Below are 19859 nucleotides of genomic sequence, written 5' to 3'. Positions count from 1 at the left end.
GTGTTCAGTAGGTTTGTGGAATTGTTGAAATGGGTGTTACAAGCTCTGAGTAAAGATAATCCTATTTAAGAAGTACTTCCACATCTTCTGAGAGGTGCCCCAGAAGTATTCTATAAGGTTATTTTATTGAGCTATCCTAAGAAACAACCTAACCAGTAAGAACTAAAACATCTCAAATAAAGGAAGGCACCAATGCTTAAAATGCAAGTTTAAATTTTAAGATGATATTATTTTATAATTTTCAAAGTTTCTTTTCATTTGAATTTGACGTTCTATTTTTTAAATTGTATTTTATTGATTATATTATTATAGTTGTCCTGATTTCCCCCCTTTGCCCCTCTCCACCCAGCACAGCCCTCTCCCTCAGGCAATCCCCACACCATTGTTCATGTCCGTGGGTCATGCCTTTAAGTTCTTTGGCTACTCCATTTCCTATACTGTACTTACATCCCCATGGCTGTTCTGTAATTACCTATTGGTACTTCTTAATCCCCTCACCTCTTCCCCCATTCTTCCACACCTTCCTCCCATTTGGCAGCCATCAAAACGTTCTCTGTATCCATGATTCTGTCTCTGCTCTTGTTTGCTTAGTATGTTTTTAAGGTTCCATTATTGATAGATATGTATTTTTTTGCCATTTTGTTGTTCATAGTTTTGATCTTCTTTTTCTTAAATAAGTCCCTTTAACATTTCATATAATAATGGTTTGGTGATAATGAACTCCTTTAGTTGTTTCTCGTCTGGGATGCTCTTCTTTCTCTGCTGTTTGATTCTAAATGACAGCTTTGCTGGGTAGAGCAATCTTGGCTGTAGGTCCCTGATTTTCATGACTTTGAATATTTCTTGTCAATCCCTTCTAGCCTGCAAAGTTTCTTCTGAGAAATCAGCTGACAGTCTTATGGGAATTCCCCTGCAGATAGCTAACTTCTTTTCTCTTGCTGTTTTTAACATTCTCTTTTTATCTTTAACCTTTGGCATTTTAATTATGATGTATCTTGGAGTGGGCCTCTTTGCATTCATCTTATTGGGGACTCTCCATACTTCTAGGACTTGCATGTCTATGTCCTTCACCAAATTAGGGAAGTTTTCTTTCATTATTTTTTCAAATAGTTTTCCAATTTCTTGCTCTTTCTCTTCTCCTTCCAGCACCCCTATGATGCAAATGTTGAACCTCTTGAAGTTGTCCCAGAGGCTGCTTTTACTATCCTTATTTTTTGAGAGTCTTTTTTTTTCTTGTTGTTCTGATTAGTTGTTTTATGCTTCCTTATGTTCTAAATCATTGATTCAATTCTCAGCTTCATCCACTCTACCATTGTTTCCCTGTAAATTGTTCTTTATTTCAATTGGTGTATCCTTCATTTCTGACTAGATTTTTTTTTTATGCTATTGAGGTCCTCACTAAGTTCCTTGAGCATCCTTATAACCAGTGTTTTGAATTCTGCATCTGATAGATTGCTTATCTCCATTTCATTTAGCTCTTTTTCTGGAGTTTTGATCTGATCTTTCATTTGGGGCATGTTTCTTTGTCTTCTCATTTTGTCAGCCTCCCTGTGTTTGTTTCTATGTGTCAGGTAGACTGCTTTGACCACAGCTTCTGGCTGCATAAACCAGTGGGGATTGAGTTAGTGGAAGAAACTTCTGGAGCCTCAAGCAGTTCCTCTTAAAAAATCCACACACAGACTCGCCTACTCAGACTCACTCCCTCTGAGCTCCAGCACTGGGGTAGCAGGTTGAAAGGTACCAGTGGCACATAGGGAGGAACTGAAGTGTCTACCATCAAGGCAAGCATAGGCCATTGTCCCTTTTCTAAACCCTCCCCTGACAGAGCCAGCAAACAGGTGGTATATCTGAGACTCCATCAACATGACTAACACTGTTTGACTTGCCTGGGAGATCCCAGAGCCTCTGCCCCACCCAGCTTATGGGGCCCACCCAAGCTGCTTTTCCATATGAATAACTGGTCTTGGCTCATGCTTCACAGTTTTCTTAATCCTCTTAAACAAGCAACAGCTGGCCTCAGTGAGCTCCAGGCCTGGCATTAGCAGCAGCCAGCCTAGATTTATAGTTTGGCTTCACCTGGGAATCTCCAGGCCCAGTACAATTAGCAGCTATCTTAGATTGCTTCATAGCTCAGGCAGGGTGGCCCTGGGCAAAACATAGGTGGGGGCTGACCTTAGCCTGCACCACCTGGGAAACCCCAGGACCAGCATACCCCATGGACAGCTACACACCATGTTGGAGCACCACCACCCTGCCCCTGCACAGCTGATCTTCCACAGCGGGCAGAGCTTGGTGGTCAGTGGTCACAGCTAATCCTTGCAGCTGACTGGCCTGGGTAAATCCCTCCCATTGACCTGCCAGCAGCAACCAAGGCTCAACTACAAGAGGAGGGTGTACTCCGCCCACACAAAGACACAAAGGGCACACCTTGAGTACACAGCTTGGGTGATAGGGGAGGCTGTGCTGCTGGACCCTACAGAACACCTACTACATTGTATTTGATTTTTTAAAACTCTCTATCTGAAAATCCAAAAATAATCAAGAGATAAATTACAAAGCATGCCTTCCATTCCATACAGGATTCCCTTTGAATAGGCACTCCCTGAACTTATCTGAACTTTTAGATAAAGACTTGTGAGAAAGATGAGGAATTGAGAAACTTAAAGCTAAAGTGTTAGGATCTGCTTGTTAAAAACCCTGTTAAGTATTGGTGATGGGTACTTGTATGTGTGCTATGTAATTCTTAAAACTTGTCAATGTGTATGTTCACAACACACACACATGTTCATACCTGGGCAAAATCAAGCATGAGGCGATAGCTTGTCTTATAATCAGTAAGAGGTGCTGCCAGCAATAAGTAAGAAATTTTGGGACAGGTAAATCCTTCCTTAGTTCTCAGTTTCTTTGTATATAAAACAGGGGAAGGGACTAGATGGTCCCAGGAGCCCTTCCAGTTCTAATGTCTTAAGACTCTATGCAGCCCTGGCCAGGCAGGTCAGTTGGTAGAGCCTTGTCCTGATACACCAAGGTTCTGGGTTCAATCCCTAAACAGGGTGCATGCAAGAAACGACCAATGAATGCATAAGTAAGTGAAACAACAAATTAATATGTGTGTGTGTCTCTCTCCCTTTCTCTCTCAAATCAATTAATACATTTTTTGAAAAGAGTCTATGGAAGTAGAGGCACCTATTCATATTACAAAGGACCCCTTTCAAATTTTGTGTTTCTTAAATACATTTAAACTATGACTTGGTTTTCCAAAATCTGGCTCCTGTATTTTTATTATTAATAAAAGCAGCTAACGATTAAGCAAATTCAACATGTCAGGCACATAAAATGCCTTAGACAGATTATTTGATTCAGTCATCCCAATAACCAACCCCGTGAGGTGGATAATATATTGTCCCCATTCTGTAAAGAGGTAAAGTGGTTCCGTGACTGACTAACTGGCCTAAGGTCATTGAATTAGGAACGTGGCGACACTGGAATGAAAGCAATCGTCAAGTCAATCTGTGACTCCGGAACACATTGTTGACCCTGCACCTCCCGGACTGGCTGCAGATGTCGGGAGGTGTTCAGTGTCCCTTCCTTAGTTGGTAGCTGTGCTTCTCTGTGCCCTCCGCCTTCACAGATGGGGGGACTGATTGGAGATGGGGTGACTCCTTTCGCTTCAGCTTTATTTCTGTGACATGATGTGCCATACATATGTTCATGAAAAAATGCTTTTTGACCTTCCTTGGCTGAGGAACAGTGGGTGTCACTAGTTATCTTGAGACAGTTGTAAATGATCAAGTTAGCAGAAAAAGGGACCAATTTTGCTTTGAATTCCTATTTTGGTTCTTTACAGCTATTTTCTAACTCTACAACAACAAATGTAGCAAGATTTTACATTAGTTTGCAACAGATTAAGGTAAAAAAAAAGCCACATGCAGAAAAACAATGTAAGATGAATTTCACATCTGTGTGGCACACTTGATAATTTTCATATTCATTATTTTCACTTTCATAAGACTGTGTGGGGCTTGCAAGTCAGGAACTATTTTTACCCACTTGTCAAATAAGGAAAGAGAGCCACAGAAAGGGGTGGGCGACTTGCTTTAGGACATGGATCTGGTTAGATCCCAGACTTAGTGTTCTTTCTGCATTTGTTCTTTCTACATTATGCCATCTCCATGTGCGAAACAGAACTTCAGACTCAGGCACTTCTTGGCAGACAAAACCAAATGGCTGCCGTGCCATGCCAGGCTGGGGCTGGGGCTGGGGCTGGGGCTCCTGTACAACCAGCAGCTGTGCTAGAGCGTGAGGACGTGGCAGCAGCTGTGACCCCTGCTCATACCTGTGCAGTGTGATAAAGAAAGTAGAACTAGCCAGCAGCTGTGGTCCCACCAGATAAAACTTTTAGGCGGGAAGTCAAGTGACAAGTGAACTTGTATGTGTATGTGTGTGTGTGTTTTTAAGCTGTTGATTGCTTTTGATATTTTTAAAGAAGGCAGCTTGAGGAAGTCAGACCAAACAAGCAGGACGGTATTGCAGCAAGCAAGATGGATTTGGGAAAGAACCGATCTCATTTGACGCCCCGTCAGACATCGGACCTTCATCAAGAAGAGAACCACGTTCCAGGTAATGAAAGAGGTTGTAGCTGTTGGGAAGAATTGGGGCTAGGATTATATTCCTCTTTTTTTTATGGGAAAAGAAGGGCATGATTGAGTTCATTCATACAACCACAGGAGGGAAGAATCAGGGCTGTATAACTTCCTGAGGTGACTTCTAGTGCTAAGATTTTGACAAGCCAGAGAAACGCAAGGAAATAAGAAATACATTTAAATGAAAGAGAGTGAAAGTGCCCAATGCTGGATGGTTGTGGCAAAACAAGTATACCTGTATACTTCTGTGGGAGTGTAAATTTGGTATAATTTTCGGGAGGTATGGCAACAGGTGGCAATGCTTATTCTTCTGGGTCACTAATTTTACTCCCTGGGTCTATCCTAAAGCCGTGCTTCTCCAAATGTTTGCAGAATCCTAGGACTTGAGACAGTGTTTTATACTTTTTTTGGGCCATGGGTTCCTTTGGCATTTTGATGAACCCCTAAATTCCTTCTTAGAATAATACTTTAAATATACAAAAGTAAATACATAGGCTTACAAAGGAAAGAATTGAGATACACTTGTCAAAATGAAGAACGGTGGTATTGTGACATATTTGCACCTTTATAGATGCAGCAAATAACAAGACCCGAGGCGGACCTAATAATGATTGTATGAAATCAAGTGTACCACCTCAAATGATATAGTTGAGGTAACTGGAACAACTGTGATGTTATATGAAAAGAAAACCTGTAATTACTTTTGGTGACAAAGTCACACAATGCTAAAACCACCCTGGTTTGTTACCTACATTCATAGTGGAAGAAAATGGTGATTTTAATTAGAGAGTGGTAAAAATAAAGGTATGATTTTTTCCCATCCAAGTTCATCATTAACAACTTCTGTCCTAAGAACAAAAGGTACCATGATCCCAGGGGCATGCTTTATCTTTTGGGGGTCCCAGTGCAAATTCTCTATCACTCCACAGGTTCTGATAAATTTTACATCAAAGACCCACTCACTTTCCTCAGACACGGATGGGAGCAGAACATTTTTGACGATAGCTTTAATGTTCCAAAGAACTTGGAGAAGCACTATCCTATGGAAAAGTCTCCCTCCTCAAAGAAAGCTACATTCATGAGCATGCTTATTGTAGTTTGATTTAGTGGCAAAAAATAAAATAAAATAAGTGGCAACAACCTACATGTTCAATACAAATAGAGCAAATGGGTAAGTGAGAATACATCACCTTGATGAAGTATCGTGCAGCCAGTAACATTATAATTACGAAGACCAGGTCATGGAACATATTTCTGATACAATTTAGTAAGTGATAAAACTATCATATGCTCTCCTTACAATTTTGGGGAATATCAGAACTAGATGGGTATGAGGAATAACACAAAAACAGGTTATCATGTTAAGGATGGCAGAGCATGGTTGACTTTTTCTTTCAGTTTTGTACCATATGTAAAAATTACTTTGAAGGAATTAATAGGTCCATGGTATAGTTACATGCAAATACTGACATTTGCATTGTCCAACATTTACTGTTTGCTCCTGGGCATTCTTCGGTGGTAGAAGGATAAAGAAGGTAGAGTCCTCGTCCCCAAAAAGCTAGGGGAAGGTGGACACCCAGCACAGGGATCCTGCCACTCTGCCGGAGGGCTCTTGCTGGAAAGTGTCACAACTCGTCTGTCTCCTATAACTTCCATTTTGATCCCACAGATGTCATTGGAACTTGGAATTTGCGAAACAGAGAGCAACTCAGAAAAAGAAAAGCCGAAGCACAAGAAAAGCAAACTTCACAATGGCATTTTGGGTATGGTATCCTTGCAAAGGCAAAAGGAGCTGGGACTTATCCAGTAAACGCTGTGTGCCAAGTACTGCCGAGCACTTTCACACACTGTATTTTATCGTTCCAATGATCCTGTAGATCCAGAGCTGTTATCCCCATTTACAGAAAGAAAGAAAGAGAGAAAGAGAGAAAGAAAGAAAGAAAGAAAGAGAGAAAGAAAGAAAGAAAGAAAGAAAGAAAGAAAGAAAGAAAGAAAGAAAGAAAGAAAGCCAAGTGTCCAATGGGTTAAGTCTCTTACCTAAACTCACATAGCTAGTCAAGTGGTAGGAACGGAATTTTATCTCTGGTATCTTTTTAATTAAAACACCAGGCAATCAAATGACAGGGCCTGGCACAAATAACGCCCCTCTATTATCACAAAATCACAAGCATGTAATTCTGTAACATAACAATGTCACACTCAACCACACTGTATGACACTTTAGGTGAAATATTCAAATTGCTATCTCATGCGAGACATTCACACACCCTACCAACCACACTCAAGCAAGCGTTACTTCTGCTGGACCCTGTATATCAGGGGTCTCAAACTCATTTTCACCAGGGGCCAAATGTAGAGCTCCTTGCCCTAGTTAAGGAGTAGTTACATTTATTTAGTCCTAAAATTACATTCGGTCCATTGAAGGCAACTGCAAAGCTGATGTGGCCCCCAGGGAAAATGAGTTTGACACCCCTGCTGTATATTGTAGAGAGGCCTGGTGATCAAGCACCCTGGTAGTAGAGACACAGAAGAATCTCGTTGGGACACTACTGAGGAAATCTCTGAGGTTGTTCTCCAAGCTTTCTATCAGTAATCCTTATCGACTGGGTGTGATTAACTATGCATGGAGGAAACCAAAATATTGTAAATGAGTGACATGAGAGGAGAGTTGGGAATTCCTACATCTGCAGTCTAAGTTGCCTGTCTGTAGTCTCAGGGAGGGAGTACAGAACATATTTGTAAATTAAGTGGCATCAAACTACATCCATTTAGAATATGACCGTGAAAACAGAGGTGTTGCTTGCCTGGAGATGGAAAGAGGGAAGTCAGGAGCCAAAGAGCACAGCATCCATCGAAGCCAGGCTTTCTGCACCTCGGCACGAATGACGCTGTGGGCAGGGTGCTTCTTTGTGTGAGCAGCTGTCCTGTGCATTGAGGATATTTAGCAGCATCTCTGGCCAACAGTACTCCCCCTAGTTGTGACAACCAAAAATGTCAACAGGCATTGTCAAATGTCTCCTGGGGCAGGCAGAGAGGGGGCAAAATCGCCCCCAGATGAGAACCACCGATATAAGCACTCTTCTGAAGAAAGGGCATCTGTGCCAGACAGGACTGACTACTGTCTTTTCTGCTGCAACCAGGGAGCGCACATGTGATTGACAAATAGGAGAATATGTCAATAGAATGCAGATGCTGATTTTTGCTAGTCACAGGAACCAGAATAGCGGGAATAGAACTAAAACCTTTAGCAAGAAAGGAAAAAGCATTCAGCCTGGCTGCTCTATAGGAAGGATCCTTTTCAGCTGCATCCACGGCTGTTCCCCAGGAGAAGGGTGGCAGGTTGCACTTCCTTCTGTGCCCAACTTCACGGCGGCTCCCCTGGCTCAGAGTGCCACTCCTATTTGCATGATCTCTGCACCTGCAAACCTGCACTTAAACACTGTTGCTTGTGTGCATTTTTTACTAGTCCCCGAGGCAGCCCCCGAGGCAGCCTCCAGACAAGATAACCTACCTGTCTGGACCAGGCAAGTTATCTCATGTAACAGTTACTGTTTTTGCTAGTGTTAAAAAGTTGTACAGGTTTTGAGTCATCTGCCCCAGCTCTACTTTTCCCACACAAGTACTGTTACTTCTAGTGCATGATTTTTCAGAAAGTGAGGTTTTTCAGGAATGTGTTTATTACGTTTCAGCAGAAACATCTGTACTTGGGTCCTGTGGCAGGAGACTCTGTTGAAGAGTATCCTATCAGCTCCCATAACTCTATACCTGCCAAGCAACCTTCTGATCATTCACTGGCCTCCCGAGTACTTGCTACAGAGAAAGAGTGAATTCATTTGTCAGCCCAAGTATTCTTTGCTGTGTGACTTTGCATTTCTCCCTGTTTATTTAAAAATGGGTGTTTGTTAGGTCTCAGAAGGGAGGGAGGATGAAAGGGACTGCAAGAGATCGGCCAGAGGACATGTGTGCATATATGCCTAGCCCGTGGGCACAGACAACAATGTGGCGAAGGTGGCGGGGAGGCTCGGTGCAGGGGGCAAAGGAGAGGAAAATGGGGGATATCTGTAATAGTGTCAATAATTTGTTAAAGAGAAGATAAAATAAATATAAAGTTTTCTAGAAAACAAGAAAAGGGTTTACAGATCGGTCTCCTTGAGCTGGTTGATGAGCTCTGCCCTGATAATTGGAGCTTGTCTCAGCGTGATCACAGAACTGGGTTTCTCTGCTTGCCCAGCTGGGGAGCCCGCCGAGGCGGAGGAAGTCACTGAAGTAGATAACACCTTGGCGAGCCTCTTGGCAGCTGGCTGGTCCTGCTCTGGTGACACATTTCTGTGCTACTGAGAGCTGTTCTCTTGACCTCATGCCGCACAGTGAAACCTCAGTAGTTCCAGAGAGGAATAGCGGAGCGCAACGGCTAAGCGCCTGGCTGGTGGAGCCATAATGACCACATTGGATGCGTGGCTCCCCCGCTTGCCAGCCGTTCCATCTTAGATGATTTACTCACTCTCTCTGGGCCTCAGTTTTCTCATCTGCAAAATGAAGATAATAGTACCTTGTGAGTTGATGTGAATAACGAAATTACTGAAAAAGTGATTGGTACATAGGAAGCACTATAAGTGATTCCTCTATGAATATACAAGTGCTAACTTTATGTTTGGATAATTCACTCATGCAATTCTTACACCCACCCCGGGAGGTTGGGGAGATACCATAACTCCATTTAACCTATGAAGGAACCAAGGCATAGAGAGGTTAAGTGACTTGCCTATGATCACATAGTTGATAAATGACAGAATACAGATTAAATTTTGGACCACAGGGATATTTTTGCATCTCTTGAAAAACTACCAGGAAGAACATGAACATTGTATTACTCAGATTTCCTCATTTAGAGATCTACTTAACAAATTATTTAGGACTTAATATGTAGGGAAAAAAGTATTTCTTAAAGAATTCAGATAATTGAACAATAAGGACTTTATAATTTATCTTGTTACCTTGGTTACTTGGAGTTACACTTCAAAATGCTGAGGTGTCATATCACCATTTTTAGATTATCTTTTCTTCTAACTTATTTTTAATGTTTTGACTGTCCTATTACCAGTATTTTGCCATGTACAATGTGTACTTTCTGCCCAACTTCTTTAGGAAAAAATAAGGATGCGCATTATACATGGGTATAATGATTACACACCATGCATGTAAGAATCTGTGTATAATGTGCACCAAAAAGCGGGTGTGCATTATACACAGCAAAATATAGTACCTATATAGCTGTTTTATATTACTTTAAATTGGTTTTGGTGAGGTAATCTTTACATTATTTTTACTATGAAGAATTTCAAACATACACAAAATAAAGTATACATACATTTAAATTTTTTAAAAGATTTTATTTATTTTATTTATTTAGAGAAGGAAGGGAGGGGAAGAGAGAGAGAGAGAGGGAGAGAGAGAGAAACATCAATGTGTGGTTGCTGGGGGCCATGGCCTGCAACCTAGGCATGTACCCTGACTGGGAATCGAACCTGTGACACTTTGGTTCGCAGCCCGCACTCTATCCATATATACATTTTTAAGGTGTGAAAGGACCTATGAGCACTACAAAGATATAAAAGACACTGCTTTTGTCCTGGCTGGCTGGCTCCGTTGGTTGGAGCATTATCCTGCACACCAAACGTTTGCGGGTTTGATCCCTGGTTCAGCGCATATGGGAGGCTGCCGATCGGTGTTTCTCCCTCACACTGATGTCTCTTCCTCTCCTGGCTCCCTCGCCGCCCACCCCCCACCGCTTTCTCCCTCTCTATAGTCAATGAGCATATCCTCAGGTGAGGATTTAAAAAATAATAAAAAATAACAAGACATTGGTTTTATCACTAAAGAATGTCTAATTTATGAAAAAGAAAAAAAGAAGGTTTCTTTGACATAACTACCGATTGGGGCAGCCTCTGTGCCTTGCCTTGGGCACGATCCTCCTAATAAATCACACGGACACACTGAGCAGGGAGAGCATTTCAGCCCTGTGGTCTGTGAGAGAAGGCTCCATGGGGCGGGTAGTGTGGGACAGAATTTCAGTAGATTTGGAAAAATGATGAAGGGCTTATTTATAGTACCTTTTCCCCCCTCCCCACCCTGAGCCCATCTGTATTAGCCATCTGTATTTGGTTATATTTGCAGCACCTAGCAATTTGACGTTGGCGGCAGTTTCCACGCGTGACCTTTCATCTCTTAGATCTTTAGCTGTTACTTCAGAGTAGGCACAATATGGCCAGGCATGCCTTTCCACGAGGCTTGTTAACCTCAAGAAATGCTTTTTTACAGCTTTTGACCCAGCTTACAGCATATCTCACTGGATGTGTATTGTAAGTACTTAGCATTTTTTACACAAGACACTGTGTTAGATAAGAAGGCCACATATATCATCCACCCGTGGGCTACACAGACAAGGAGTGGTGTCTGGACTGAGGGTTTTAGAACCGCAACTGTGTGAGTTTCCCCAGGGCACAGTGGGACTAACTCACCCAGGCTAAACCCAGAGAGATTAGGGCATAATGCTCTCAGACACACACACACTGCACTTCCTGGTGAGCAAGGCGCCAGAGACAAAAATTCCCCGAGGGGCATTCCCTCTCCTGACAACTGAGAACATGTAGCACTGCTCCTTCGTTTTGCAGACAAGGAGACTGAGGCCCAGAGAGATGAACTGACTTGTGCAAAGGTCGTGCAACAGAACAGTGGGAGTCCCAGACTGTTACTACCACACATTTATCTGAATTCTGTAGCCCCATCACTGACACTAATTCTGATCTCTCCACAGAGAGAGAAGACACAAGCGGCAGAGAACAGGAAAAGGAAATCAAAGAGGCAGAAAGAGACAACACGATACAGAACTGAGGGTGGAGCCTCAATCACAATTAGAAAAGGAAATGACGGAGAGAGCACTAGCACCTGCAGAGAAAGAAAATGAATTACCTAGGAGTGTAACGGAAGCTCTCTGTCTGGTAGCTTCCCCACAAAGAGTTGTACCAGAGAAAACATTTTCTGCAACAGGTCAAGAAAGCATGATAGATCAGGAAAATTCTTCTGAGTGCCAAGAAACAACAGTACAGAACCACCCTTCTGAAATAGGCCAAGAGGAGGCTGAACCAGGAGACTTCTCTCCTAAAATGTGCCAAGAAATAGCTGTAATTCAAGACCATTCTTCCAAAATGTGCCATGATGTGGCTGAACCTAAAGACCTCTCTCCTAAAATGTGCCAAGAAACAGCTGTACTTCAAGACCATTCTCCCAAAATGTGCCATGATATGGCTGAACCTGAAGACCTCTCCCCTAAAATGTGCCAAGAAACATCTGTAGCCACAGCCCTTCCTTCCAAAACATATGAAGACAGAGCTGACATGGAAGGACACTCTCTTGAAGCATACCCCGAACCAGATGTGCCTAAAGGCTACGCTCTTGTTTTATACCAAAAGAAAGCTGAACCCAAGGAAGACACTGCCGAACCAGGTCAAGGAAGAGCTGGGACTGAAAGTTTTTTTCCTAAAACACAACAAGAAATAGCTGTGCCTAAAAACCTTCCTGCAAAAATATACCATGAAACAGTTGAACCTGAACAGTATTCTCATAAAGCATATCCTAAAGAAATTGCTGTGCCTAAAGCCCTCTCTCATAAAACAATCCAAGAAATGGCTGCTCCTGAAGAATGTCCATCTGATACATGCATACACCAAGATACACCTGGGCCGGAAGACCTCTCCACCAAGACATGTAAAAATAAAGAATGCGTTCCAGAAGCAAACCAAGAAGCAGGTGGGCCCCGAGGCCAGCATCCTAAAGCACAGCAAGAAGATGTTAAGGATGTTTTTCCTTCAGGTAGGGGATATGCATAAGTGGCAAGTCAAGGGCATGTTCCCATTCATAATTAGAGCACCAAATAGGTATGCCTCCCTCAAAGTGATGCTTTATATCCTTCAATTGTCCTAGGTTATCCCCAGTTACCTCAAGGGGTATCATTAATGTCATTGGCTAGTTTTTAACTTAACCAATGTGCGTGTGGCATATTTCCAAAGAACTAAAAAGCAAATAATTGAAAATATAAGTGCATATGGTAGGTACCTGTTCACACTACCCATCTGGGCAAGCTTTAGTCAGCTAGTCAGTGAAGGAAAATGAACCCAGTGTCAGATGATTGTGTGCAATATATTTTCAGGGATAATTAAGTTTAGATTGACCAGAAAACTTGAATCAAGTTTTTCTCAAAAATTAAAATTTCCTGGCAAACAAAAGGGAACTACATGCATGGCATAAGTTACTGAGGGAGTTAAAAAGGTGTAAAATATGATCCCTGTTAATAGGATGTACCACGTTTACCAGAAACCCTTTCTATTTCAATATTTGTTCGGGCAAAGCTTTCTCCTAAGCATAGCATTTTGAAAACAGTGTGACCTTTCTTCAGTGGGAGTTGCCTCAGGGACATAACTGAGAATCTCGTAGGTGCTGTAAAGTGTACTCTCAGAAAATAGGTGAGGCTGTCAGAGCACAGTTATCTCCAGGGAATTGTTTTCTAAAGAAATCTCTTTGATAGTTTATTTGCTCTCTTCTCCTAAAAGAAAAGGGCAGCAAAACCATGGGGTTAGTAGGGTTCCAAGTAAATGTTGAAAAAATCTTTACCTGCCTGCTATGTTAAAAAAACACCCTAATTGTTTTAATTTCTGCTTTTTTGATGACTGATGTTACTTGACATCTTTTCATGATTATTACGAATTTGAGTTTTTCTTTTGAGAACTGCCTGTCTGAATCCTGGTTTCATTTTAAACTTGAGATATTGATCTTTTTGGACTCATTAAAAGTCTATTTAAATAATAGTTGTTAAACCTTTACCTATATGTACATTGTAAATAATTTTCCAGTTTCTGTTTGTGGTTTACCTTTGTTTATAGAGGGTTTTGCTATGTATGTGGCAAAATTTTAATTTTAGTTTTTAGTGGTTCAAACCTGTCTTTTTCTTTATGGTTCCTGCTCTGGGTTCTGCTTAGAAAGCCCTTTATAATCCTAAGATTATAGGAACATTCTGTTGTTTCCACAACATTTATGGTATTTTAATATTTAAATCTTTAATCTGAAATTTCTTTTTGTGCAAGGTGTGAGGTAGTTTTTTCCCCTCCCAATGGACAGTCAGTTGTCCCAATACCAGTTATTGAACCTATTTCTGTATTTTGTTTGATTTTCCAGAAATGAAAGGACAACCCAAAGCACAAGAACCAGAGATACCATCAATTCCAAATCTTCCTCGAGAGATACATCCAGAAAATGACGTCTATAGTTATGTTTTGTTTTAGCAGTGCTCAGCCATCACAGTTTTGCAACAAAATACACATCATTATATGTGATTTTCTCACATTATTGTAGAAATCTCTACAACATTCATTAATATTTGAGTAGTGGGTTTTTTTTCCATGTATAGCCCATATCTGAAAGAGAGCACTAATGTGTTTTTCAGGCTCGACCACATCGACAACATCCTGCAGTGTGTGTGCATGTGTATGTAGATTGGGGTGAGGAGAGTGATGGGGAGACTCAAAATGGGAAAGGGGAGGGCTGAATAGTATCCCCTAATAGCAAACGTTTCTTTGGTTATTCCTTATGAGCAGAAAAGTTAGTGAGTGTGAACACTTAAAATTTGGATAAGTATATAGTTTTCCTGTCAACTGTGTTCGACTGTTAATGGAATAATAGCATCAACATTTTATTCAGGCTTTTGCTGGCTTTCTAGTTAATTTGAACAATTCTTATCATTCTGGGGCTCCCTCAAAGGTATTTTGGAGTGTTGAATGTAGTTTACTTGCGTATTTGAGTTTCGATTTCCTAGTTTTACTTTTTATATATTGTATTTGTGAAAAATGTACATTAAATCATTATTACATGCTTAATGAACTGTGTGGACCACATCATGGTAAGCATTTTGAGGATTAGAAGACCTATAACATAGTCCTTGCTGACCAGGGGTTTAATCTAGTCTTATGGGGAAATAAAACAGAGAACAAATAATTACAAAAAAAATAGTAAGTGCTAGTGCCATTTGAACAGTAGATACACTAAAGGGAATGCTTACTTTTTGCTGAGTGACCTGAAAAAATTACACGAGTGGGACCTTGGGAGATGGAGAGGATCTGCATTATCGGTGAGGATAACAGCATTGTATGTGACACAGAGGAGGGAATTCAAGCACTCTGCACGGTCAGTTCATGCAGGGTCCGTGTGGAATAGCAGGCTTGTGAGGTGAAAATCTTGTATTATTAGAGTGTATGGAGTGTATTATTGGAGTATTTCACTTATTTGTTAGGATATGGGGAAATAAGTAAGACTTTCGAACAATGAAGTGGCAGTAGTTAGTATTTTAGTATCTGGCGATAAGGGTCAGGATTAATTAAGAATGACCAGAGGCTGGGGCCAGGAGCAGGAACTATTCTAGGTAGAAAGAGGTCTGAAAACCTCCAGGTACAGTCCTGGCTGGTGTGGCTCAGTGGATTGAGTGCGGCCTGTGAACTGAAAGGTTGCTGATTCAATTTCCAGTCAGGGCACATGCCTGGGTTGTGTGCCGGTCCCTGGTTGGGGGCATGTGAGAGGCAACTGGTGGATTCTCTCACACACCAATGTTTCTCCCCCTCTTTCTCCCTCCCACCCCTCTCTAAAAAGAAATAATTTTTAAAATTCTCCGGGTAAATTTTGCAGGTGTTTGAGGGTATTGTTTCAGTTTCCCTTCTGTTGTAACAGAGAACTCAGAGAAGATTCCTACAGATAAACTTTGGTTCAGCAAGAGCACAATTGTGCAAGCCCTCCATGTAGGCCTTGTGCTAGGTATGGGGCTACTGTGAAGAACAAGACAATCCCAGTCTCTCAAGCATTCATGGTGTAGAACAGTGGTTCTCACCCTCCTGTTATATTAGAGCCACTGGGGAAGATTTCAGAGTTGCACATGCTCAGATACCTCCCTGGGGTTTCTGTTCCTTTGTCGAGGGTGACATCCAAAGACAGGTATATTTATTTATTTTTTAAAGATTTTATTTATTTATTTTTAGAGAGAGGAGAAGGGAGGGAGAAAGAGAGGGAGAGAAGCATTGATGTGTGGGAATCAATTGGTTGCCTCTCAAACACCCCCAACTGGGGGCCTGGCCTGCAACTCAGGCATGTGCCCTGACCGGGAACCAAACTGACAACCTTTCGGTTTGCAGGCTGGCCCTCAATCCACTGAGCCACACCAGCCAGGGCAGGTACATTTATTTTTAATTGCTTTTGATTTAAATAATTTTTGAGGAATAATTTTAGAATTCCAGAAAAGTGAAAATAGTACAGATGTTTCTGTATACCTCTCACCCAGTTTGCCCTAATTTAATATCTTACATAACCACAGTCCATTTATCAAAACTTATGAAACTAAGGTTGTTATATTACTGTTAAGCAAAATACAGATATTATTTAGATTTATTTCTTTTTTTAACTTTTTCTTTTTTAAAAATATATTTTATTGATTATACTATTACGGTTGTCCCACTTACTCCTGTTTATTCCCCTCTGCCCTGCACACCCTCTCCCACCCACATTCCCCGCCTTTAGTTCATGTCCATGGCTCTTACATATAAATTCTTTGGCTTCTACATTTCCTACACTATTTTTTTATTTTCCTCCTGTCTATTTTCTACCTACAATCTATGCTACTTATTCTCTGTACCTTCCCCCACTCTCTCCTCCTCCCACTCCCTGGTAACCCTCCATGTGATTTCCATTTCTGTGATTCTGTTCCTGTTCTAGTTGTTAGCTTAGTTTTTTTTTTTGTTTGTTTGTGTTTTTTTTAGGTTCAGATGTTAATAACTGTGAGTGTGTTGTCATTTTACTGTTCATATTTTTTATCTTATTTTTCTTAGATAAGTCCCTCTAACATTTCCTATAATAAGGGCTGATTGATGATGAACTCCTTTAACTTGACCTTATCTGGGAAGCACTTTATCTGCCCTTCCATTTTAAAAGATAGCTTTGCTGGATAGAGTCATCTTGGATGTAGGTCCTTGCCTTTCATGACTTGGAATACTTCTTTCCAGCCCCTTCTTGCCTGAAAGATTTCTTTTGAGAAATCAGCTGACAGTCTGATGGGCACTCCTTTGTAGGTAACTGTCTCCTTTTCTCTTGCTGCTTTGAAGATTCTCTCTTTATCTTTCATCTTGGGTAATGTAATTATGATGTGCCTTGGTGTGTTCCTCCTTGGGTCCAACTTCTTTGGGACTCTCTGAGCTTCCTGGACTTCCTGGAAGTCTATTTCCTTTGCCAGATTGGGGAAGTTCTCCATTATTTGTTCAAATAAGTTTTCAATTCCTTGCTCTTCCTCTTTTCCTTCTGGTACCCCTATGATTGAGACGTTGGAACATTTAAAGATGTCCTGGAGGTTCCTAGGCCTCTCATCATTTTTTTTTTTTTGAATTCTTGTTTCTTCATTCTGTTCTGGTTGAATATTTCTTTCTTCCTTCTGGTCCATACCCTTGTTTTGAGTCGCAGTTTCCTTCCCATCACTGTTGGTTCCCTGTACATTTTCCTTTATTTTGCTTTTCATAGTCTTCATTTTTTTCTCTAATTTGCAACCATATTCAACCAGTTCTGTGAGCATCCTGATTACCAGTGTTTTGAACTGTGCATCTGCTAGGTTGGCTATCTCTTTGTCACTTAGTTATATTTTTTCTGGAGCTTTGATCTGTTCTTTCATTTAGTCCTTTTTTTTTTGTCTCAGCATGTCTGTTATGTAGTGAGGGGCGGAGCCTTAGGCGTTCACCAGGTGAGACAACCCACGTTGCTGCGTTGCGATGCTGTATGTGGGGGAGAGGTCTGAGAGAGAACAGTGCTGTTTGCTCCGCTCTCTGCCGATTTTTAGTCACTTTCCCCACTACCCACAGACAAATCGGGCCCTTCTGGTGCTGATTCCTGTGTGGGTGGGCTTGTGTACATTCTTGGACCCTCTGGGTCTCTCCAACAAACTCTCTTGTGAGACTGGGAGTTTCTCCTGCTGCTGCCTCAACCCCGACGGGTGTTTTCAGTCAGAGGTTTGAGGCTCTATTTCACCACACTGGAGCCCTGGGTTGTGCAGTCTGTCTCGCTCTCCAGTTGTTCCTCTCAATTTATCTGCAAGTGAATGTGGGACCGCCCAGCCTGCAAGCCACTGCCTCCCCTGGTTCTCCAGCCGCTGCCTTGCCGTGAGTCCTCTCCACCCACCTGCCTATTTCCACCTCTCCTATCGGTTTGGATGAATGTTTCTTCTTTAACTCCTTTGTTGTTGGACTTCCATGCAGTTTGATTTTATGTCAGTTCTGGTTGATTTTTATTTTTAAATTTGTTGTCCTTCTTTTGGTTGTGTGAGGAGGCACAGTGTGACTACCTATACCTCCATCATGGCCGGAAGTCAGTCTGTCTATTTAGACTTCATTAGTTTTTCTATTAATGTCCTTTTTCTGCTTCAGGATCCAATCTAGGATACAACATTGCATAGGGTATTTTAAAAGCTATCCAGACAATTCTAATGTGCACCTAGAGGTAGGTTTGAAGACCATTGGTATTGTGGGAGGTTACAATGCTATTTGCCTCCTATTTGCTACACCCTCGCTGGCAAACTTTAAAATTCAACCCCCCAGGATATGTTAATTGTACAATAATCCTCATACCCCATTATATTACTCAAGTGACACTGAGGGCAGCATATTATATCATGTGATAGTCCTTTATATCTTCATGGCACTTAAGAATTTATACTTTCAAATATACTCCTTAATTTGAGCTGTATGAGAATCTGAAATAGGCTGGGCAATTATTATCAGCCCATTTTCCAGATGAGAGGCTAATCTCAGAGAGGCTGGGCCACTCACCCAAAGTCACATCTAACTGCCTCAGTGCTTTTCATGATAGTGCTCAATCTTTGGAAATTTTGTCTCAATTTCCCCTGCCAGAATGGTCAAGATTAGAGGAAAAGGAGTGAACTGAAATCTCAAGTTCTATCTAGCATTGCTTTAAGAGGAACCTCAAGAGACTTCCATGTATACAATGTACAGGGGAACAAGGATGGGGAAGGAGAGAGAATGAGGCATTTAGTTCATTAGAGGGAGAAGGGATTTTCTCTTTTTCCCTTTTAGGACCCTTTCTGCCTGCCCTCTTTACTCCCTATTTACATACAACCTCTGTTTTCTCACTCTTATTCAAACACCAGGGAGCATCTGCATATTTCCCTTTTTTTGTCTTGGCTTAGAACCTTGAGGTCACAGTCAGAATTAAAGTTTTATAAGAACTTATCTAGCCCTACCTTGTGCTACCCTCCTTTCAGGGTAAGTACAATGGTTGTTCTAAAAACAAAACAAAATAAAACAAAACCAAAACTGAAAACCATGAGCCTTATATTATTAAATCTAACATGATGAAATGAGAAGGTCCAAAATGTTACTTGATTTCCAAAGGGATCCTCCACTCAAGTGAAAGCTGGAGTCATTATACCAAAGTGTGTTTCAGCCTGCAGGCTATGACCACCTCGATTAGAATCATTTAGGTTGTTTTTTTAAGTCAGATTCCTAAGTCCTACCTCCAGAGAAAGGATTGTCTTACAAACTACAAATAATCATATATGTAACTCTAGACAGGATATATAACTCAAATCATATATTAAAAGTGCTATATATTTAAGTTCCTGTTTTACATAGAGAAATTTTACCTTTAAAAGAGGTAGCAATCTATTCCATCTCCAAGTCTGTTTTGCATTTCAGTACTTGTCACACTTGGTAACTAACGTACTTTTTGTGTGATTGTCATAAGATATGAGATCTATGGCCAGGAAGACAAATGCCTCTAGTTTTCTACACTGTTCTTTCCACAAATTCATATTGTCACTTTCCACAGCACCACCATCTAGTGGCAAACACAGCTATTACCACCCCAGTTTTGCAACGTCTCTGTAGCTCAGCAATTCTCAAACACGTTTCTTCAGCTACACAGAGCTGCTTCCAACTGGAAACAGAATAACATTATTTTCCAAATTTTCATGTGGAAAAGACCTATCAGAGGACACGTATGTGAATTTCATTACATTTTAAAGTGCCTGTAAAAAAACAAACCAAACCAAACCACAATGTTCTCTAAATCTTTGGCTCTTTCTGCTGGTTGTCTTGTACTAGTGACAAATGAACAGGTTTAGAAAGT

At 41.2% G+C, this 19859-nt stretch overlaps 1 protein-coding gene across 2 annotated transcripts in view; it reads left to right on the top strand.

The window, feature by feature from the left end:
* Positions 1–14569, top strand: part of HEMGN (hemogen) — a 42743-nt gene extending 28174 nt beyond the window's left edge. Inside the window, exons 1-5 of one of the 2 annotated variants that reach the window (XM_045839988.1) lie at positions 4063–4113; positions 4487–4620; positions 6313–6406; positions 11458–12512; positions 13872–14569. In XM_045839988.1, coding sequence (XP_045695944.1) covers positions 4542–4620; positions 6313–6406; positions 11458–12512; positions 13872–13978 — 1335 coding nt within the window. In that variant the 5' untranslated portion in view covers positions 4063–4113; positions 4487–4541 and the 3' untranslated portion in view covers positions 13979–14569. Of the gene's footprint in view, positions 1–4062; positions 4114–4486; positions 4621–6312; positions 6407–11457; positions 12513–13871 lie in introns of those variants that run through there. The other variant, XM_045839987.1, reaches the window with a different exon arrangement.
* The last annotated feature ends 5290 nt before the right edge of the window (positions 14570–19859 follow it).

Source organism: Phyllostomus hastatus, unplaced genomic scaffold (assembly GCF_019186645.2).
Source record: "Phyllostomus hastatus isolate PE091 unplaced genomic scaffold, TTU_PhHast_1.1 phas_contig_34, whole genome shotgun sequence".
NCBI lineage: Eukaryota > Metazoa > Chordata > Mammalia > Chiroptera > Phyllostomidae > Phyllostomus > Phyllostomus hastatus.
This window is presented reverse-complemented; position numbering and strand designations above follow the sequence as displayed.